Here is a 23,424-nt window from a genome sequence, read left to right as displayed (position 1 = left end):
CTCTGTCCCCTTATTCCCCAGGAGCAGACCCTCTGTCCCCTGTTCCCGAGTCCCTCTATCCCTCTGTCTCCCTGTCCCTCTGTCCCCATATCCCCCTATCCCCCTATCCCCCTGTCCCTCTGTCCCTCTCTCCCCCGGTCCCTCTCTCATCCCGCAGCGTGCGCGGCCCCACAGCGCCCTCTGGCGGCCGCGGGCAGCGCTGCAGCGCCGCGATCCCGCCGAGCCCCGCCGGCAGCAGCGCCGGTAAAACACCGAGTTCTTCTCCAAAAACACAAAAATCCCACCCGCCAGGGCTTGTGCTCAGAGCGGTACTGCCGTGTTTTATTGGCTTTCACTCGTCCGACTGCAATTAGCACCGTAATGTCATTAAAGCCCCTCCCAGGGAGCCCAGGGATGGTTATTGCTGCTGCATCCTCTGGTGTCCAGAGCCCCTTCCCCACTCCTGGATCCAACCCCGCAGCGATGGGTGTGAGCTGCTGTTTGCCCACTCGGATTCAAGGCCAGAGCGAGTCCACAGCTGCAGTTAAAGGTTTGCTCTCAGTGGGGATTTGTGGCACGGAGATAACCCAGCAGCGGCCACAAGAGGGGCCTTGGCCAGTGCTGTTGTACCTACAGACACACTTCAGGCATGAAGGGGAGTTGTGTCACCTTTTCCTGTTGTGCCCTGGGCTCCATCACGGCTGTTTCCCTGCTCAGGCAGCCCAGCCCCACTGCAGGGCTGGGAATGGCCAGCAAGGAATGCACTGGCCCAGGGAGAACTGGGTTTATGTCCTGTGCTCCTCCTGCCCAGTAAGGGGAATGGAGGTATAAAAGTCTTGCTTACCCCACTAGAAAGTCACAGGGCTGTCCTGGACAAAGGTTTCCAGACCCCAAGAGGATCCATGTCACACACAAATCCTCTGCTCCAAGCCAGAGCAGAGATTCCCCACCTGTCTCATCCTTGCCAGATGCTCCAGCACTGGCCCCTTTGGTTTTCCCAAGCTCCTGGCTGGGAGCAGCCAAGGCAGGTGTGGTAGACAATACAGACCAGTCATTTCCCAAAAATATTCCTGGCCTTTGGGGTTCTTTCCCACAAAAGTGTGACCCAAGACCACCCAGGTAACATGAACCCCCAGGTCACCCAACACACCATTTCAGAAATCTGCAATACTTTAATCAAACCCTACTTAAGGCCATTGTAGCTTCCATGATTGCACATATTCCTCCTTCTCAAGAGCACAAATATCTTCATTAAAACACCAGGACAGGGTGAAGCTTCCCCTTCCCTGTGGTCAGGCAGTGTGAGCAGAGCCACTGACAGCCCTCCCAGTGCCAGTGGCCACTCCAGAGCTGATCCTGGATGGGCTGAGCAAGAACAGGGACAACTGCCAGGAGCTGAGGGACAGCTCAGATGTGCCACCCAGCCCCTGCCAAGGCTCATCTCACCTACAGCCAGGAGAGATTAAGTAACAAGGGCTGTGAGCTGGAATCGCCGTGGAGCACAAGGTCATGGCACACACAAAACTGGGGCTTTAAAAGTCACCACTACTCTCCAACACATGCAAAAAGCTGGAGCAACCCCAGGCAGGCTCCAGGTGCTGTGGGAAGAGACATCACTGAAGTGACAGCACCCACGAATGATTTGCAGGGCAGTCCAGTGACATCAAGTGGCAATAAAACCGTGAGTGGCTCCAGGACAGAGTGTGCCTCGCTTGGTGAGATGAACAGTGGCTTTTAAAAAGATCACTAAATCCCATCAGTTCTACCTACACAAACCTCATTTATTTTAAAGGCTCCCATTAAAGTGCCTTTTATCCCTAGCAATAAGCAGTTTTAAATTGCAAACAACTTCTGAGATCAGTCAGCGACAGACAATCTTCTTTCCACCGGAGAGAAGGGCCACAGTGGCTCAGGGTGGCCCTTGGGGACAAGGGGTCTTGTGACAAGGGTTTTTGAACACTGTGTGGAAGTCTCTGGATGAGCAGGAACATCCCTGTGCTGTGCAGGGTCAACGCCGAGTTGTCCAGGGCTTCACCTTGCAGAGAGGACCTGAAGCAGGTGTCCCCTGCAGCGTGGCCGTGTCCCCGTGGGAATTGTGTCCCTTGGGAAGCCTGTCCAGGTGGGAATTGTGCCAGGGCAGGTGGCTCAGGACTCGGCCCCATCCCGGCTCGGGGTGTCGGTGTCCTGCAGCAGCGGTGTGGTCTCGGAGGGAGGTTTGTTCTGCCTGCCCGGGGTTCCAGGGCTCTTCTCGCCGGCGCTTCTCTGTAGGGGAGGGACAGAGGTCACAGCCCGGCCACACCCTGCAGTGCCACCCTGTCCCCACACTGTCCCCACCCTGTCCCCACCCCGAGTCCCTTCCTCTGGACAAGGACCTGGTTTGGAATTTTAGACTTTCTGAGAATTCCAGACTCTCTGTGCTGACAGGCTCTGACCCCCAAGCAAATGCTGCATTGACCTGAGGGTGTGGAAAAGGCTCCCAAAATTGAGTGACAGCACTGGGATTGTGGGTGTGTAGTTTGAATAAAATTGTGTAATATCACACGTGTAATATATTAAACTTAAGAGTTTAAGGGTTTAGAATATAGTAATAAATATAAAGAAAGATGGAGGATTTAGGAGTGAGGCCAGTCCTTCATTTTCACCACCTTCTTCATGGGTCTGGGTGGTGTTTTGCAATTGGGTAGAAAAATCCACATTGTGGGCCACGGGTGGTTGGTTATTGGGTTAGAAGTAAAAATAATTTAGGTGTCATTTCATAATTGGACAGTTTATTCTTAAAAGGCCTTGTAGAGAAAGGGATTGGAGTTTTTTAGTTTGTTAGCTAAAAGTGCTGTAGAACTCACGGTTTGTGGGACTGTGATAGAGATAAGAATTAATAAACATCTGAGTCCCAACACGAAATACCATCTTGAGCATTTAATCCTGACTCTGGCAGAAAAGAAGATAAAAAGCAACAAGGATCCTTTCCTTAAATGTAAGATTTTTGTACCTCTTGCCCCACCAAAGGAAGGTTATTCCCATTCCTGCCCAGCAGCACCTGTGACACCACCCAAACCCCCAGCCTGAGGAGCTGTGGGCCAGTCAGTGAGCTGCACAGCACCCGGGATGGAAGGGACAGGGACATTGTGCTGAGGGACAGGAGGGCCTGGAGACCCTCAGGCAGCAGCTGCAGCACACACAGGCTGCACCCATCCCTAGGACACAGCTGCAGCCTCCAGGGAAGGGTGGAAGCTGAGGTGAGGAGCTTCTCCTCGCCTGAACATTTACATTGACACCTACAGAACAGGCCCACCACCCTCAGAGCTGAGCAGGAACCAGCTACACCTTCAAACAGACCACGTGGGCCCTGACACTCATTAGTGCAAGAACCTCGGGAGGAAGCTGCAGGTGACAGGAGTGGGTCACTTCCTGCTGCTGGGGACACAGACAGGGACAACCTGTCCCTCAGCCACAGCCTTCTGCTGCTGGGGACATGGATTGGGGGGCTGTGGAGGGACTGTGAGGCTTGTCTGACCCTTTGACTATTGCCCATTGCTGCTCCAGTGAGGGCACCAAGAACACCTGGAGACTCTTTGGGCAATGGAGGTCTTTGGGCACCATTGATACCATCAAGAACACCTGGAGACTCTTTGGGCACCACTGATACCACCAAGAACATTTGAAGACTCTTTGGGCATTGGGGGTCTTTGGGCACCAACGATACCACCAAGAACACCTGGAGACTCTTTGGGCACCAATGATACCATCAAGAACACCTGGAGACTCTTTGGGCATTGATGGTCTTTGGGCACAAGTGATACCACCAAGAACACCTGGAGACTCTTTGGGCAATGGGGGTCTTTGGGCACAAGTGACACCACCAAGAACACCTGGAGACTCTTTGGGCAATGGGGGTCTTTGGGCACCATTGATACCATCAAGAACACCTGGAGACTCTTTGGGCACCACTGATACCACCAAGAACACCTGGAGACTCTTTGGGCACCATTGATACCATCAAGAACACCTGGAGACTCTTTGGGCATTGGGGGTCTTCGGGCACCAATGATACCACCAAGAACACCTGGAGACTCTTTGGGCACCACTGATACCATCAAGAACACCTGGAGACTCTTCGGGCATTGGGGGTCTTTGGGCACCAATGATACCATCAAGAACACCTGGAGACTCTTTGGGCATTGGGGGTCTTTGGGCACCACTGATACCACCAAGAACACTTGGAGACTCTTTGGGCACTGGGGGTCTTTGGGCACCAATGATACCATCAAGAACACCTGGAGACTCTTTGGGCATTGGGGGTCTTTGGGCACCAATGAACCACCAAGAACACCTGGAGACTCTTTGGGCACTGAGGGTCTTTGGGCACAAGTGATATCACCAAGAACACCTGGAGACCCTTTGGGCACCATTGATACCATCAAGAACACCTGGACACTCTTTGGGCATTGGTGGTTCTTTAGGTGAAGTTTGGGCTTGAAGATCTTGGAGGAATTTTCATCCTTAATGTGTCTGTGATTCTGAAAGTGCCTACAGACCTCAGGTGAGGGAATAAAGGGCAAAAAAAGATGGTTCATGTTCAAGGATCACCTCCTCCAAGTTCAAGAACAGTCCACCCTAACAAGAATCCCAAGCCAGGAAGGGCAACATGGATGAGAACCAGGAGCTCCAAACACAAATACAGGAAGGAAACACAGGGAAACTCTCCCAGCATGCAGGGATGAAGACAGGAAAGCCAAAACCCAACTGGAACTGAATCCAGCCAAGGATGTCAGAGGACAAGAAAAGCTTCTCTAAGTACCCAGGTGACAAAAGGAAGAGGAGAGAACCATGGGGGCCTGGGGCTGGGTGAGGCAGGGGACCCCAGAAACCAGGGGAAAGTCCAGAGCAAAGAAGGTGCACCCTTGGTGGAAGAGGATGAGGTCAGAGAATACTTGAGGAACCCTAGACATGCACAGATCCATGACCAAGATGGGATGGATGAGTGGGCTCATGTCACAGCAAGGCCATTCCCTGTTGTCTTTGACCACTCCTGGCTCAAAGACTGAAGGAAAGGAAATGTCACTCCTAGCTTGAAAAAGACCCAGAAGGGAAAACCTCAGAAGCTACAGAGCAGTCAGTCTCCCTCCATCCTGGACAAAGTGATGGAGCAGCCAACCCTAGGAACCACCTCCAGGCACACGAAGGACAATTAAATCATCAAATGTAGTCAAGGGGAAACTGCTTGATGATCTCTGATGAAATGACTGGCTTGGCAGGGCAGAGGAGAACAGTGGATATTGTCTGCCTGGACTCCAGGCTTTTCACACCATAAAAACCTTCATAGGGAAGCTGATGAAGCAGGGATTGGATGAGCAGGCAGTGAGTGAGGTGGACTGAAAACTGCCTCAACAGCAGGCCCAGAGAGGTGAGTTGGGGGCCAGTAACCATCAGTGTACACCAGGGGGTCAATACTGGGTGTCCAGGCCTGTTTAACATCTTTATTAACCATCTACAAAACCTGGGGGAGTGGCTGGTACACCAGAGGGACCTCAGCAGGCTGAGAAATGGGCTGGAAGGACCCTCATGAGGTTCACCAAGAGGATGCACAAGGTCTTTCACTGGGGGTGAATAACCTCTCACACCAGCACACACTAAAGGTCACCCAGCCCTGCAGCAGCTGGGCAGGAAAAGACCTGAGGGCCAGCAGGGGAGCAAAGGCAGGCAGCTGAGTCCTGGGCTGCACTGTTGGAGTGTTGGCAGCAGCTCCTGGAGTGATCCTTCCCCTCTGCTCATCAGTGCTGAGGCCACACATGGAGTGCTGTGCTCAGTTCTGGGCTCCCCAGCACAAGAGAGATGGAGCCACTGGGAAGAGTCCACAGCAAAGGAGCACTGAGGTGGTTTTGGGACTGGATTGTCTCTTGTGTGAACAGAGGCTGAGAGAAGTGGGACAGTTCAGCCTCGAGAAGAGAAGGCTCAGGGGGGGTTTACCACTGAAAACAAAGTTCTGAAGGGAAGGTGTAAGTACAGAACCAGGCTCTTCTTGGGAGTGTCCAGAGACAGGACAAGAGCAAAGGGGCACTTTAAACACAGGGGATTCTATCTGGATGCTTAAAAATACTTTCTCTTTTTCCTTTTTTTTTTTTTTTTTTTTGTGTTTTTGGTCCTGTGAAAACTGTAAAAACAGGACCAGGTTGCCCTGGGGGGGATCTCCATTCCTGAAGACATTAAGAGACATCTGGAGGTGGTGCTGAGCTAGGTGACTCTGCCAGAGCAGAGGGATTGGGATAGATGACCGCCACAGTTCCCTCCAACCTCAACGACTCAGTGATTTTGTGCTCCTGTAATACAAACCCAGATATTATACAAATCCCCTCCTGAAAGCCTGTTGAGGCTCCCTGCATGCAGAGGAGGGGGTGACACCCACCAATGGGCTGAGCTCTGTCACCCCACAAATTGTTTTTTTTTTTTTTTTACCCATTTAAAAAAACTTACCTCTGGAACTCCAACACTCAGAGATGGGGGGGGGGAAAAATAGGCAAAGAAAATATTTCCTCACACCAATCCTACTTTTTCCCCCAAGTCCCTGCTGACATTATTAGGGCTGCAGATCAGCTCCACCAGGAGAAACAATGCTTGCAACAATCCTGGTTAAGTGCCAGCATTAAGACAACTAAATTGGCCCAAATAAATCCATGAGACGACACCATTCCCTCAAAGCTTTGCCAGGAGGGAGATGTGGACAGCAAAATGTTTCATTTGATTGGTTTTTAAGTGAGGTTTAATCAGATCAGGAGGAGAGAAAGCGAGTTACCTTGACTGGGTACCCACCTACAGTTTGGCTTCCCGCAACACCGTCCCCTTAACTGGAGGCAGGTTTTTGGCAGAGATGGCCTGGTTTGCCTTATTACTGTCTGAGCTCTTTTTATTGCTACTCCAAAATAAAGAGCATTTCTCCTAGAAGACAATCAGTCTAGTTTATGGTGCACTCGGACAAGAATCTCATGAGGGTTCCAATTTTCGGAGGAGATTTGAGGAATAAAAATCACCATTTTAACTAAAATCTGGTTATAAATGAGGATTTGGAAATTTAGATTAAACTAAGTCCTATTTAAGATTTCATTCAGTGTCAAGCCAGTTTTAAAATGGTCTGTTTTGCCTTTTGAAAGTGTCACCACAAGGGTTTTTTAGGTCATAATAGCAAAGAGTCACAATGTCTTGGGGGTATTTTACACCTGTAAAATACAGGTGATGCGCATATATATATATTTTTTTAATCCAACAGATGCATTTCAAACCGGCTCCACTATCAACTAGACTAAGATTTAAGTGTTTCACAGCACCTCGTGTGCACTGGCTCAGGAGCACACTGCTCCCTCCAGAAGGCAGAGGCACAGCAGAGGGAGGAGCTGGGCTCAGGGAGACCTTCACGCTGCCAGACACGTGAAAGGTGTGGACAATGTCCCCGCTCTGTGTCCCCTCTGACATGGCCTGGGACTTCGGGAGGCAGGACTGTGCACGATTAGGCAATCAGGGCTAGATCAGCAACACTTCAATCAAATGAGGAACACACCTTGGCTGCAAATCGCTGTTTTCTAGTTTACAACCTCTTATCTGCTCATTAGGTGGAGACAGTTCTGTGTGTGTTATGGTACAGCTTTTCTTAGAGATTTGTAAGGTCATTGAGTTTTTTTTGAATCACTTTCCAGGTAGTCAGGCACTTCCTGCCGTTGATTTTTTTTTTTTTTTTTTTAGTTCTAACACTTCGTGACTCTTTTGGCTGAGCACAGAAATACAGCTGGCTTAAGCCTGCCTTTGGGATATTTCACAAGCAGATATTCAGTTGGCTTGAATGAGTTTAAAATCCACCTTTTTTTTTTCTTTTTTTTCCTGACCTTTTCTAGCATGGTTAAACCTCTTTGATACCAGGAATTAAGACTTGCACAAAGCAGGGTGAGGAAATTCCAGCTCAGGGCTGCATAAGGTGTTAGAAATAGCTGCCCAGCCCTTTTTTTTCAGAGCCCCTGGGGTGATGCAGCAGATCTCAACCTGTCTGTCTGCCAGCAACAACTCATATGGGCTGAAAGGGAGCAAGTTCACCCCAGGACCATGCTGGGAGCACTGGGAGGGTTTGCTGGTGAGCTCTGGGCCCCCAGCATAACTCCCACCCTACAGGGAAGTGCGTGGAGCAACAAGGGGATTTGGGATCATGTGTTTAAGTCACTTAAGTAATTGTACACTTGATTAAAATCCAATTACGTGGTGCTGCGAGCAGCCTGGCGCTGTTCGAGGTGGGTTTGGTGCTCCAGGAAGGGCAGGAAGCATCTGAGCAAAGGCAGCCCCTCACACATGCTGCCCCTCAGTCTGCTCTCATCCCAAACACTGCCTTTTATCCTCACCAGCAGCCCCTTCTTCATCTCTGCAGCTTTAGAGCCAGCCTGAGGCACCCGACTGCAGTGCAGAGCTAAATCAGCTTCCTTTGATACAGGGTTAGGGTGGGAAGCTGGATCTCCCCTTCCAGAGCTAAAGCTTGTAGAGAGCTTAGTGTTTACCAGATCACTGTGGAGCCAGAGCTACAGAGCTCCCAAAAACTGGGTGTTTTTGGCTGTTTTATGTTCAGTCCTGACAGCTCAGCTCAGCCTCACCCCACTGCCTGCCCCACAGCCCAGCTTCAAAGGTAAGGCCAGGTCCACAAAGGCTCTGAGGGTTTCACTTTCAGAGCTCTTTGGATTTTGAGGAATCAAGAGCGTTTCAAGGAAATCCAGAACCTGTGCTGGGCTGAGAAGCAGCCACAGTGGCTGTGCCCCCTCTGCAAGAGAACAGCAACTGCATCTCCCTTAACAGGCAGTGTGTTCAGAGAGCTCCATCCTCTGGAGAAGGCTCTGTGCTGACTGCAAAAGTGCTGGGACCCTGCAGAAATACAGATCTGTGCAATGGCACAAAAGTGCTGCTGCCTTCTGGGTTGAAAAACCAGGATTGTTTCTCCATCAGCTGGGTGAGCTGAGGAATTCCTCCTCCTCCAGGAAGCCACTTCCATCACTGCTGCGCACCAAAAAAGCCAGAAATGCTTCATGTCCTCTATTTCTACATGGCTGGGGAAGTCCTGCTGCTCTCTGCTGGCACCTGGCACCACCAGGAGATTGTTGGTGGCATCAGCCAATGTTTCCTCAGACATTGTAGTTAGATTGTCAGCCCAAACTACATCATCTGATTGAGCCTGATTTGGCTGGCAGCACTTCCCACCAGGCACCTGCAGGTCCTTACCTGAGTGATTGCCATGAGCACAGCTGCTGAGAGAATGAGGGGGACACTCAGCCCAAGGAAGATGTACTGCACGTAGTCCAGCACTGAGGGGAGCAGCACCAGGTTGGTGTAAAACTGCTTTAGGACTGAGCCCTCGATGGATCCACTCTGCTCAAAAAAGCAGAGTTTGTCAGTGCCATCTCCCCTCCTGCCCAGGGCCTGAGACAGAGCAGTTGAATGATTCCTCTCCCACCACCTCCCAGCATGAATTAGGGGATTTGTGCAAGATTCAGTCAGGCTAAAAAGGTTTTACTAAATAGGGGGAAGTCAGCTGGAGCTGCACCCACAGCTGGAGGCTGCACTCCCTGGCCCACATGAGGACAGGGATGCTGGCAGCTCTGTCCAGGGCCCTATTTAACCCCACATCTAGGGCAGAGCCAGAGATTTACCCAGTATAGTGCAGGGTTTGTTCAGCTCAGAGGGATTAATAGCACAGCCAAGTACTGCAAAGCCTTCTGTTGGTGCTTAATTAGTCTGGCTGGCTTAAAGCTTTATCCAAAGTGGAGTCTCCCCAGCACTGGATGATGGGGAAGCAGGAGAGGCTCTGCAGAATCTCAGAGGAAGGCAGCTCACCTCTGCAAACCACACCAAGGGCAGGACCACTGGCTTAATATCCCCTGTTTGTCTGCGGGGAAGAAAATTGAAAAAAAGAAACACTTGTTTAGGTTCATGGTTGATCAAGTCACAATCAGCACCATAATCCTTCCTAAGGGGACGTGTCTGACAGACTGACAGTGCCCAGGAAAGCAGCACGAGGGGGTGGCAACCCCTCCCCTATTGCTCCCACCTTGAGGGACCAGGTGCTTTTCATGCCAGAGCAGAGGTTGTGTTTCCATGGGGGTTTAACTGCCCAAGGACAGCAGTAAATGCCATCCCAAACCTGGGGGCTCCAGAGAGGTGAAACTCAGTTAAAGTTCATGTCTCAGCCACCTGGATGGCACCACAGGGGTGTCTGCAGGTGTTCTGCCCCTCAGCCCAAGCAGCAAGAGCACACTCCCACCCTTGCTGGTATTTAACATCTGACACCACAGGGATTGGTTACAGACACCTCCTGTTTGCTTCCATAGAGCTGGGAGTGTCTTTTGGACACAGGTTTCACTCTCTACCCCACAGGCAGAGGGGGTTTTGCCTCTCTATGGTACAGGTGGCTCCTGAGAGGCAACACAGTGTGGATGAGCAGCTCCAGCCTCATCAGGAGGAACAATCCAGCCCTCAGCTGCCTGCTCAGGGACAGGGACACTGCCCAAGCTGAGCAACCAGGCAGTCACTCTCTGCACTGCTGAAGGATGGAACTTGTGGTCGCTGGAATAGCTGATGCTTCAGCTCCAGCAACAGGGGAACTTGTCATGGCAAAGCTGCTTCATCTCTGGGGAGGGTAAACTCAGCAGCAAGCTCAGCATCAGCAGAACTCCCTCAGGGAAGTTCCCTCAGGGGACTCTGCTCAGGGAAGGCAGATGGACATTTCTGGGAGGTGACCACTTACCTTATACCATCCACGTGCTTTATGTACAGGTTCAGCTGGAGCTTGATGGAGCAGTTCATGGGGATGCCGGTCATCTGTACAGGAAGAGAACAACCAGAGCATCAGTAACTTCCAAGTGACTTCGTAGGGACCAACAGACCCTGTCCAGCAACATCCAAAGACCATGAAAACATCACACTTCAAACCCGGTCTTGCTGACACCCATTAAAATATTGGTTTCTCATGACTCTGCAGTTTCTGCAGCAGATTTTTACAAGCAGAGAATTTTTGTTGGACTGTCCCTGTTTGTAGTCAGCAGCCTGCAGCTAGATAAGAATATAGTTAACTGTTATCAACAGCTGTTTGATACTGTAATAAACTTAATTAGATTTTCATAACTGAGATAAGAAAAGCAGTCAGAATCCAACGTCTTGATAAGACACACAGTTTACCTTACCTCAGGAGGGAAATAGGGTGGTTTTTTTGGTTAAGTAAACATCACTGAACATTTGGAAAAACTGCCCATGCAGGCAGTGGGTGGAAAATCCCAAAGTCCCTTTCCCCTCAGCAGTTGGGACAATGATATCTCAGGACATCCCAAATCCCCCCCCTCTGGAGTGAGGGTGAATCAGAGAATTCACCCTCATGCTGTAGGAACACGAGGGATGTAACACAGCAGCAGCCCCAGTGCAAAAGCAGCCAGTTCCAGATGGGCAGGTCGACAGAGTGGAAGAAGCCATCCCAAAAATGGAGCTGCCAGCTTGAGCCACAGTGTGGTCTTCAGAGTTTGCCAGGCAGTTCTCATGGCAATGTACATTTGCAGATTTGGGGCACAGCTGGGCTGCTGCAAGATACACCTCCTGGTGTTATAGGCCTGAGTCAGTGGAAAGAACTGCACTGTGCTTATCGAAACAATTATGTTTATAATTAGTTCTGCAATTCTCCAGAAGCCAGGCTAATTACTCAATTAGTTTATGGCTTTGACATTTTTATCTGCACATGTCCTGGCCAGTCTTTGCACTATGGAACCTGCTGGAATCAGCGTCACGAGAGCAGAGCGCTGCCAGCACGCAGCTGGTGGCAGGGTCCCCATCCCTAACCCTGGGCTGGTCCCTGGGGTGAGGGGAGCACCCATGGGGTGTCACTCACGGGGTGCACATCGAGGAAAAGCCCATGCTGCTCCTTGCTGGGGTGCAGGCCCTCGACTGCATCCACCAGGGATGGGTCAGCGTTGTAGAAGTGAGGGTGGGAAATGAACATCGGCGCATCTGAAGGAGAGTAAAGACACGTTAAGCTCCTCCACACCCACCTAAGAGTGGGTTTTTTGATGTTTTTAAGCCCTTGCAATACTTGTTCTAAAGAGGCTTTTTTATTTTCTCCCTCCCAACCAGCAATCTCCTGCCCTCCCTGCAGGTTGTTCTTTTGATCTGGGAGGGTTAGGGAGCACCCACTCTCTCCCACCACTGTGCAGCACAAAGTGTGTGTAACTCCTGCTCCCAGACACGAGTTAGAACACCCAGGCTGGACTGTCACTTTTACATGACACACTCAGTGTCCAAAGTTAGCATTTAATTTGGCAGTTGCCAAATTAAATTAAATTAAATTGGGCTGCCTCTTCCTTACTCCCTCCACCAGTCCAGGGGTTGTAATGCTCCCAACACACATTCCCACAAATTCCAGGCTCTCATGGGGCTGGGCACTGAAGGAACTTTAATCACAAGGCTTCTCCCTCTTTCCCTCAGTGTGGGAGTGCAAACAGAGCCCACCAGGACTTTCCACCACCCCAACCAGACACTAGAGCTGTCCTTTCAGACAGCCAAGCTTGTATTGCTGCTCAAATTTAACACTGGTCCATCAGAGGAGATCCAGGGGGGAAAAAGGACTTACTGAGCCTGCAGGTGCTGACGTTCTGGATGCCAGACTGCATGCAGGGGCAGAAGCCCTCGTTGGGAGGATAGTCTGTGCCATTGGCAAAAAGGGTTTTGGGCGCCACGAAGCGATAGGTGGGCACACCCTGGAACTTCCCAGACTGCTCGTACACCAGTGTCATGGATCTGCAAGGGTTTCAGTGGAGAAGGAGCAGGGTTAGCCAACAGGTTTCCCAGCCCAGAAATGGGTTCTTATCTTGGCTGGATAAGTTGCAGTTGTAATGTAACTTAGACTTTGAGATCAATATAAACCCTCAGAGCAGCGCTTTGGGGAATGAGTATTTAAAGCCTTTTGCTTTCTATGTTTTAAGCACATCTAAAGGGTTTGGTCAGGACTAGTCAGGGAGAGAAACCACAGGCTTATAAGTCTGTTTGCTATATCCAGGTGAGATTTGTTTAAAGGCATGTAATAATCCCCCAGGGCTGCTCTCCAAGAGATAATACCCACTTTATGCAAGCCCTGGCTCCAAGGTGCTCCGTTACAGGGCAGAATAAATCCCTTTCCCAGGCCAACTCCAGCAACAGGCTGCCAGGGGAGTGGAAAATTTCCTTATGTGACACAGTAAGATTTTTTTTTCCCTTGCTACTAGAAGCTGTTGATGTTGTGCTGCAATATTGCTGGCCAGGTTTGATGCGAGTTTCCAGGACAAAAAAATTTGCTCCCTTCACACTTGAGCGAGGCTTGCAGGGATCAGAGAATCAGAGAAGGTGTAAGTGGGTCACAGTGGGCTGCCAGGACAGCCTGGGCAGGCCAAGGGGATGCTCATTCCTACAGAGGCCTTTTGATGGGGGGGATTCAGGGCATGTTCAGCAGTTATACATGTGCCTCTTGGCTCTGTTCACCCTTCCAGCAAGGAGGCAGAGGTTGCTGTAGCACGTCAGCAGGATAAAAGCTTGGTAGCTGCCTCTCAGCATCAGCTGCATTTTCTGTGCACAGAGCACAGGAGATGGGCCCTGCTTACCCTGCAGAAAGGCAGCTGGTGTTTGTGACTCTGCCTGAAGAGAGGCTGAGGTTTGGGGAGAAGACACAGCACTGCCTAAGAAGCTGAGCCACTTCCCCACAGCTCTGTGTGGCAGGAACCTCCTGTGCCAACAACAAACCAAGCCTGGTTTTCCTCCTCTTCACCGGAAGCCTTGCCTGGAAGCATGATCTGTTCCAGAGGTTTCTGTAGTTTTATAGGAACAGGGATGTGTTTGAACTTTGGTTACAAGTAAACTTCCCTGTAAACACCCTGGCTCGGGGTCATTTTGGTGTTTGCTAATGTTCCCTGTGCAGAGGAATCCCTGTGCCGTTCCCTGGCTCAGCTCTCTGTTTGTTCACTGAGGAGGTCATTGTTCTCTATTCAACATGAGCACTTGCTTGTTTTGCAGCACTATCTACAAAGCTGGAATTATCTTCCCCAAGCTAGGGACAGGAGTTTTGTGCCTGTTTCCCCTCCTTCCAGCCTCAGGCACACAGGCCAGCTCTGTGGGGTACTTTAACCCCTGTGTGATCAGGGTGTCTCATAAAAGCAAAGGGAAAAAAAGAAAGAGCTAGGAAATGGTGGCACAAATTTCCCCCCCTGACATAATTTCTCAAAAGGTTTAGTCAGCTGAAAAAGTTCTGCAGTTACAGTTGCATTTCCCTCTGACAACCCTTACTTCTCCTTTTAGCTGCCAACATCTGATCTTCACTAGATAATCACATGTGGTTATTTTGTACTGATCAAACTGGGGCAAGATGATTTCTCCAGCGATCTGGAAGGTATTTATGGACACCCCAAAGATGCTGATAACGAGACAGAGACGCTGTTTGCGAAGCTCAGATAATGCAAACCCCAACTGCAGCTGAACTTTAGCTACAGAAACAAATCCTGAGCCCTCTCTGCCTCCCTGCACGGGGCCTGTGTGTGTGTGCAGGGTGTCCTGCCACCTGCACGGGGACAGGCTGGCAGCTGTGGCCTCTCACCTGCAGGCATCAGGGCTGTAGAACTCCACGGAGGTCGGAGACATGAAGGGTGGCCACATCTCTCCTGATGTGCCATTGATCATGTTGCACTGGTTGCTCCGCCAGTAGTTCACCTGTGGGGCAGGTGTAGAGAGAACTCAGGAGGATGAGCTTGCTGCAGTCAGCTTTCACCCCTGCAGGGGATGCCCACCACCCCACACTGCTTCTATAGCAGCATCAAAGGTCTTTCCTGTCTTTAGGCACATTATTTTCCTTCCTCCACAATTCTATGAACCAAACATTCACCCAATTAACAGAAAAGATCCACCTGCCCCCAGAGGTTGATCCCTACGTTCAGCTGATTTTAGTTAGGAGCAGAACTCCACAAGGGAAGGGTGAAGCATCCTTTAACAAGAGTATTTAACAACTTCAACAGGGGCACAGGAGAGACTTCAGCCATCAGAGGCAACCAGCTCCACCAGCACTGCAAGGGAGGGCATTGATGAATTTAATCCTGAAAAGCCCTTTGCCACATGGCCGCCTCCTGGCAGCTACAGCAGAAGCTGCAGCACTTGAAGTCCTGTAGAAACTTGTCTTCAAACAAGAGCACCCAAAGCTTTGAGCTCACTCTGCTCTCAATAAGGCACTCCCCACTCTTCACTCACCTTCTTCAGCCCATTCCATGAATCCACCATGTGAACCTGAGTGATGTCCTTCATGCCTGTGTTGACTGTGAACAGCCCACTGTTGGTGTTGTTGAACTGCAGAGAGAAGGAATGGTTGTTTAATTTTCTGCACACAGCAAGGCTGCAGCCTGTCACTGACTCTGGGTGCCCCACACCCCATCAGCTGCTCAGCTTCTACTTGGCTGAGTGTCTGAGCTGTCCCCAGGGTCAGTATTGCTGTGATTTCAGCAATATTTCCCAAGCAACAACTTTACTTACATCCATGAATAATCCAAACTTCCCCTTGAAAGGGATCAGGCCAGGAGCAATCACGTTTATGGCGTTTATTAGGGGGTCTTCATACCCCCACATGATCTCCCCCACTGTCCTGTTCATGAATGCCTGTTGCTTCAGGAGAGTCAGGGCTGTGCTCATTAAACTCTTCACAAAATCTGGCAGATTTTCCATCATCACAGCTGCTCCCTGAGAAAGAAAACAAAGCTCTGGGATGAGAGCCCCATTTTTACTGAAGATGAAGCTTTTTTGGTGACAACCAAAATCCCTCTGCTGCTCCCATTTCTAGCCCCAGAGGAATCCTCTGCACAGACTGAGGTTCTTCATTTATTCCCCACTTGAGGAAGAAGGCAGTTGAGGGCTCACAGGCTCGATTTCCCCACAGGATGCTCAGATGAGTTTGCAGACTCAAGACCAGCTGCTCTGCACACTCTGGTTTTGCAACAGTAGCAGCAGAACAGAAAAGTTCACACCAAAAACAAAGGCAGAAAATTGCATTGTATAAGCTTATCCACCTCATTGTTTGATCTGGTTTAAGCCCTACATTAAAATAATTCAGTGATTCAATGCTGGATATCACCACCCTCCCCTCAAGCCCAGAAGGTGGAACCCCACCTAGGCAACAAACAACTTACCAGCATCAAAATGTTTGGCACAACAATGTACTCGTCCTCTGTGCCATTGGACAAGTGTGGCTGGAAGAAAAGTCTTCTGTACTCCAGGTAGGAAACAGTGTCATTGTCGTGGAACGTGATGTTTGTTTTATTCCTGTACTCCCTGCAAAGAGATGGGATACCATGGGAACCATCCTCAGGCAGAGCCCCTGCAGCCTGTGGGGCAAGGATGGGCTGCACAGGCCTGGGCTGGCTGCTGGGGGAGAGAAAACCCCTGGGGAGGCAGCGTGGAAACAGATAGAAACCTCCCACCCCAGCCAGGATTAGGGTCTGGCAGGAGCAGAGGGCAGCCCAGGCATCCCCGACAGGTTGGATTCTTGCAGACACACAAAATGCTTTTTTCCCAACTTGCTACCTGAGAAATTCAAAACTAAAGCATAAATCTTCTCTGTTGTATCACCCAGAGCCACCGGAAGGCCCAGCCACATCAGAGAGAGACACGCAGAGCCACATCAGCCCACACACCAAAACAACCTGCAGACAGGAGAGGACCAGCCAAAGTGCCACCAGCCAGCCCACATTGATCTGCTCCCAAACTCCCCTGATGGCTCCAGGGTTCAGGGCAGCCTGACCTTCTGCTCCTCAGGGCTAAAATCACACCTCCTGCTCCTCAGGGCTTCAGGCCATGCACATCCTGCACACTGCCCAGTGCTGCTGGACTTCAGCCCACGCCCCAGGGGCGGCCCCAGGCTGGTGGAGGCTGCAGTGCTCTGCAGGTTGAGGTTGTCCCCAACATCACAATCCTGTTGCTGCTCCTGGAGGAGTTGAAGCTCAGCTCTAACCAGCAAAAAACAAAGTCCTTCACTGTGGAGCCTCTGTTTTACAGCCCACATTAGGGAAGGGCACTAATCTTGCTCAGCAGGAACACAAGGACACTAATAAGCTTTGCCCCTTTGTTTATTCTTATTTACAGCGAGTGAAGCTTTTCTCCCCAAGCCAAGAGAGCGACGAGATGGCAACATACAGAAGGCACAGGGGGGCAAACAAGGGCACATACAGAACATACTGCAGGCCTCCCCTGCACACAGTGCCCCAGCAGCTCTGGATTAACCTGTAATCTGCCCACATGAGCTTGCTTAGGCTGCTGATTCAACCTCGCGCAGTACTGGAGGCACTAAGAGATTGAAGATCACTGTTGATGGGGAAGTTTACGTGCTCAGCTCAGCATCAATCACTGCTTCCTCTTTCAGGTGCTGAGGAACACCTGGGCTTCAGCCACTATCCTCATGGCTGACAGCCCCAGCCCTGCTGTGTGTGTGGGGCTGAGCCAGTGTCAGTGCTCTGGTTCCCATGACCACAGCACTCAGGTTAGGCACATTCTGGGTCTCACAATTGATAAGGACTCAGCCTGACCCATGAATTTTGATATTGAGGCAGCTCCAGCTCCAGAGCTGGGCTCTTAAATGCATAAAGAAGAGCACTCTGACAACAGGGTCACCCCACCACCACACCAACACCCCTCACATTCATGTTTGGGCCATATCAGCCCAGCTCTGCCTGCCCAACAGGGAGAAAGAGACTGAGCTCCACTTCAATCTCACTGTCTCAGTGACCAGAGTTCGTACATGTGCCTTTAGCAAGATCAGAGCAATCAAAGCACTGTAAAATCCATTCCCCTGGGCTCTCACCAGGCCTGCTGGTGCCACATCCTGCTGCCAGAGGAGGCAGCCCAGCAGCCTGGCAGTGCCCAGGCTCAGGCCAGGCTGACCACAGGGGGTACCTGACCTGTACACATAGGGGCCACGCTGGCTCAGCACTGGCTTGGCTCCCTGAAGGACTTCCTTGGGGTTCAGCACCTCGAAGAAATGCACTGACAGGTAGAAAGGAACAGGGATGTCTTTCCACATCTGGTAGGAGATGCTGCTGGGGTTGATCTTGACGTTCTGTAAGGAAAAAGGAAAAAAAAAAGAGGGCACATTTTTTTTGGCTCTGTGGCTGCAGGTGAACGCATCCACCCTCAGCTCAACAAAGGTGGCAACTCCAACAGAAGCTCTCCAGAGGATCCAAGTGTGTCTGGCAGACTGAAACTCAGCCAGATCTACAGGGTGAACTCCTGTGTGCGTGCAGAAGCGTCAGGTTTATGCCACAGGATAGATGCGCTAGTTTATTTATTCAGGCTTAACTCTCCTAATCCTACCCAGAGGGTTTCCTGAGTGTTTTGATGTGCTAAAGACTTGGCTCTGTTTTATTGTCTGGCAGAAACAACCCTGCCTCAAAGGCCTTTGCTCATGGTTTTGGCAGCTCCACAAAGTTAAAAGCAATCAAGGAGAAGTGGCACAGCTATCTTTCTAACTCTGTGGGTACCAGCAGGGAAAGCCCAGTAGATTCCCAGAAAGAAGATGGAGAAGTGAGATGGCAACCCAGCTGTGCCACAGGACACTTGTGCCTCCTCTGAGCTGCCACCCTGCATTGACTCACAGCTGATCATGAGGCAGGTCAAAGGCAAGGCACAATCGTTCCCCTATCACTGTCCTGGGAGCTGGGAAATGCCTGCAGGAGCTCAAAGACAACTCAAGCCCTCCCCAGCTCAGGGCCTGGCATAGGGGTACATCTCCCTCCTCCCCCTCTCTGCCCCTGGAGCACTGCAGCTGGAGAAAGCGCTTGTTCCTTCTTGAACATTTAGTTTGGGTATGTTCCACCACAATCTCTTCTGCAGGTACAAATCGTTTTCCTTGATGAGGTGATCCAGGCAGGTTATGGAAGTGGGGTTGAGCCACCAACAAGAGGAGAGATGTGGCTTTGTGCGGGTGCAATTCCACAGCTCCTGCCCTGGAGCAGCTCCATCTGACTGGGCACTTACTTGCTGATACAGGGAATTGAGGCACCAGAGGTTTCCCCATAATACCTCACCTTTCTCGAGGCATTTCATGGCAAGGCTGTGAGCAGCAGGTCCCTGCAAGCCCCTCATCCAAGCCCTACATCTCCATAATGCTGTGTAACCCATCTAACCCAGGAAACCCTTCCCATCAGCACTTCCATGCCCACATGCTGCTCTAATCTTGCCAGCCTCAAGGATTTCATGGCAAAGAAGCAATAATAGGACAAACTTTTATTTTGTTTGCTTTACAACCCTAACTCCTAAGTATCAAAGCAATTATGACCAAGAACATCAGGTTTCTTTTAACTGCTTGTTCTGTCTTGCACTCCTCCCTTGACCACTTGTTGCATTTTTATAATAAGCACCCAGTCAAATTGAACTACATCCCAGCTCCCTGCTGCCTTTCCCAGCTCCCTCCCACCTGGGCACAGCAGCTCAAGGTACTCCACAGCCTTAAAATTAACCTACTTTTAGGTCAAAACAAACACGGTCATACGTCTGAAACAAAAATAGAGTGTTAGTCAACTACATGGGTTGCAAAGGGTCATTGAGATGTTTGACCCCTCCTGACCAGGCTGATCTTTGTTCCCGAGGAACTGAAAGGAACTGGTTACTCCAGGTGGGGCCAGGAGAGCAGCAGCTCCACCACAGCATCCAAATCCTGTCTCTCCAGGAGGGAGGCTCCCTGCTCAGGAAAACTGAGAGCTGAGGTTGCCCCTGCAGACCGGGAGGAGCAGTTAAGCCGGGTGTCAGCCAGACCTCACCCTCCACATCCTCTCAGCACCCTCCTCCTCCTCAACCCTGCTACACCAGCCAGGAAAGGATGGCTCTTACCACCCAGGACAGCATCAGAGGCTCCAAGTGGAGCAGCCACGGGTGGCAGAGGGATGAGCTGATGCAGCCTCACTGATTTCAGGCAGCAAGGTCTGTGGCATGGCAGAAAATCAATATCCCAGGTTCTGCAGGGCCAACCCCACAGTGCAGATGGGGCAGGAGACAGACTCCAAGCCCCCTGCTTCCCATGTATTTTCCTGCAGATTTCACCCAAAGATATCCCTGAAACAGCCACCTCTCTGTAACTTAGTGTTTTTCCATCAGGATACACCATCCTGACAGAGCTCAGGAAGCCAGGATGGGCAAACCAGCCTTTACCAGCCCTTCAAGCTCCTCTCACCCACACTACTCTGAGGACCAGCCCAGGAGTTTCAGTAAGGGCCTGAATGTTTCTCCTCACCCATCAACACTCAGTTATTAGGTTTAAAGTGAAATGGAAAACATATAAGCTCAGGGCAATTTTGCATCATGTTGAAGATGTGGAGACCAAGGGCTTGAAGTGAAGTGAAGAGAAACAAGGGCTGACCTTTTCCTCATCTTCTGTTCTCATTGCAAATTACCAGGACTTATCTAATTAGCTTGAAAGAATCAAGATTGGCTAAAAAGAGGGCAGAAAGGTTTTTTTGCACAAAAAATGTCATTTCTGTTCCGCAGGGGCCATTGCAGGTACCAGTTCCTGATGCCCTGAAACTGAACAAAGATTTTTCTACTGTTTAATCTCCAGGACTGTGTGGCTCTGCCCAGGCAGCAGCACTTCCAAGGGGTATGTTTAAGTAGGTCATTTTCGGCAGAGCCTTTGCGCCACACGCAGCGCCAGCCATTGGCTCTGGGGGTGTTTGTTCACCTCTTTCATCAGAAGCAGATTTTCAGGGGCTGATCTGGGTAGGTGGAAGCTTGGAGAAAGGCCAAGGCAGGGAGTACATCTGCCCTGGACAGGGACAAAAAAGGTTTGGCTAAATGTGAGGATGAGCTCTACATCACAGCAGGATAAATGGTGTCCCCAGGAGTGCTGGTTCATAAAACTGTGCAGCAGCTACTGAACAGACCAACAACTCCATCCACAGCCTCACATTTTGGGGCTCTTCAGCCTCACAACCTCTCCTGTGGATAAAACAGGTGTTCAGAGAAGCAACTCTTCAGGTTTTCAGTCTAGGAGAGAGGATAACCTGGAGGTTGCTCCTGCACATCACCCTGTTTCCAGTTGGGAAAGCATCTCCCCGGAGCATGTGTGAGCCCGGCAGCGTGCTCATTGACTTATGAAAGGAATAACTGGTGCTGTAGGTACGGGCAGGAGGGAAGGAGGGTGCTCAGGGTGATGCTGTGCCAAGCACGGCATCCCCAGCCAGTTCCAGTGATGCAAAGAGCCCTCGTTACCCAGCGGTGCTCAGTTAACCTGCTCACTCCGGGCAAACTCGCTGCCACTAAGGGTGGAACACCCCGAGCCCGGAGTGAGGAGAGCCTGAGGCTGCTCGGAGCTGCAGCAGCACCGACACTGTCACTGTCACCACCACCACCACATCCAGCGCTGGCTCCCGGCACCGCACTGCACAGGGCAAACACGCACCAGCACCAGCCCCAGCCCCAGCCCCGACGGGACCGCACCGCACCGAGCCCCGCACAGCATCCCGCACCGAGCACTGCACCGAGCCTGCATCCCCGCACCGAGCCCCGCACCGAGCCTGCATCCCCGCACCGAGCCCCGCACCGAGCCTGCATCCCCGCACCGAGCACCGCACCGAGCCTGCATCCCCGCACCGAGCCCCGCACTGCACACGGGCTGTACCGACCCCATCACATCGAGCACCGCACCGCCACCGACTCCTCATTCCCGCACCGAGCACCGCACCAAGCCCCGCACCGCCACCGACCCCTCATCCCAGCACCGCACCGAGCACCGCACCGCCACCGACCCTTCATCCCGCCCCGAGCCCCACAGACGACCTGCACCGACCCCTCATCCCGCCCCGCACCGCCACCGACCCCTCATCCCCGGCCCGACCCCTCATTCCGCCCTGCACTGCCACCGGCCCCTCATCCCCGGCCCGACCCCTCATCCCGCCCCGCACCGCCACCGGCCCCTCATCCCCACCCCGACCCCTCATCCCGCCCCGCACCGCCACCGACCCCTCACCCCCGCCCCGACCCCTCATCCCGCCCTGCACCGCCACCGACCCCTCAATCCCCGCCCCGAGCCCCACAGACGACCTGCACGGACCCCTCATCCCGCCCCGCACCGCCACCGACCCCTCATACCGACCCCTCAGCCCCGGCCCCTCATCCCCGGCCCCTCATCCCCTCAGCCCCCCGCGCTAACCTTGATGACCTGCTGCCTGACGATGACGGGCCCCAGCAGCAGCAGGGAGCCCCCCAGCAGCGCGCAGGCCAGCCCGGCCAGCCCCAGCCCCGCGGACAGCCTGCGCCGGGCCACGGCCATGGCGGGGAGGAGCCGAACCGGGAGAGAAGCGGGACCGGGAGTGGGTCCAGTGTCCGCGGCCGCTTTATGGCCCCGCGGCCCGGCCCGGCCCGGCCCGGCCCGGCCGGAGGGGGCGTGGCCTAGCTGTGGGGTGGGCGGGGTTTTAGGTGGAAGGCCACGCCCCCCGGCGGCCAGACGGGAAAGGGAAGCGGAGCGTGGAGTCAACGCGTGTGAGCGGGCGGAAAAACGGGAAAAATGGTGAAATATAGAGAGAAAGGCGATGTGGGAATAGATAAAATATGGCTCAGTGATGCGGGTTGTAGAGTAGAATGGGTTTGTGTTGGAGGGGACCTTAAAGATCGTCTCGTTCCGCCCCTTTCCATAGGCAGGGAAACCTTCCACTATCCCGGGTTGCTCCAAGCCTCAATGTCCAACCTGCCTTTGGGCACTTCAGGGATCCAGGGGCAGCAACAGCTTCTCTGGGAACCTGTTCCTATTCCTCACCATCCTCACAGTAATTTTTTTTTTCCCTAATATCTAATCTAAACCTATTTTTTTTCAGTTTGAAGCCATTCCTTCTTGTTCTGTCATTAACTATTAGACAAAAAAATACATAAATGTATTTGTATTCAAGTGTATATACTCCTCCTTGCCTGAGGAGTAAACATCCATCACCCATTAACCTGCCCCTGTTTTTTCATTTAATTCAACTCCACTTTTCTGAGGAACTTGGTCTTTAGTCTGTCTCGTGCATCTGAAAGTGGCCCTGAATAAAAACCTCGTTGAGACTCATCCCCAGAAGGCAGCAGAAAATAAAATGTTCCGTTTGTGAGAGCCTGTTTTAAATCAATCTTGTGCAACATCCCATTGTCCCAGCTGAGTTAACACATCTGGAAATTGGAGTGTTTCCACCTGCCACACTCTGTCCTGCACCATGAGAGGAGACACAACCTCGTGGGTGCCACAGGACCTGCCCCTTGCCATGGTCCCCACCTCAGTGAAAAACCTGCATTTGTATCTTTACATTTAATTGTGACTTTTATTTTTCCCTTCTAAACCTTTTACCCTGAGAGTCGCCTCTGTTTAATTATCAGTTAGCTCTGTTTAATTATCAATTAACCAATGTCTCTGTTCAATCCTGTCTGGTTTCT

At 51.7% G+C, this 23,424-nt stretch overlaps 1 protein-coding gene across 2 annotated transcripts; it reads right to left on the bottom strand.

The window, feature by feature from the left end:
• Positions 1-1,115: 1,115 nt before the first annotated feature.
• On the bottom strand, positions 1,116-22,349 carry SCARB1 (scavenger receptor class B member 1). 2 transcript variants are annotated; one of them, XM_083873901.1, is made up of 13 exons: positions 22,175-22,349; positions 17,934-18,091; positions 16,170-16,311; positions 15,520-15,723; positions 15,241-15,336; positions 14,597-14,709; positions 12,608-12,774; positions 11,870-11,988; positions 10,742-10,815; positions 9,832-9,883; positions 9,220-9,366; positions 6,787-6,912; positions 2,129-2,241 (listed from the first exon to the last, which is right to left on the bottom strand). In XM_083873901.1, exons 1-12 carry the CDS (start codon positions 22,292-22,294, stop codon positions 6,787-6,789), a joined length of 1,518 nt encoding a protein of 505 aa, XP_083730027.1. In that variant the 5' UTR covers positions 22,295-22,349; the 3' UTR covers positions 2,129-2,241. The 2 variants fall into 2 exon arrangements, with proteins under 2 accessions (XP_083730026.1, XP_083730027.1); XM_083873900.1 differs by lacking the exon at positions 6,787-6,912 and having other exon boundaries at positions 1,116-2,241; positions 22,175-22,345.
• Between the last annotated feature and the right edge of the window lie 1,075 nt (positions 22,350-23,424).

The sequence above is a fragment of the Zosterops lateralis genome, assembly GCF_965231275.1.
Source record: "Zosterops lateralis genome assembly, chromosome: 17".
NCBI classification, from domain to species: domain Eukaryota; kingdom Metazoa; phylum Chordata; class Aves; order Passeriformes; family Zosteropidae; genus Zosterops; species Zosterops lateralis.
Note: the sequence above shows the minus strand (reverse complement) of the source record. Positions and strands in the feature narration are given on the sequence as shown.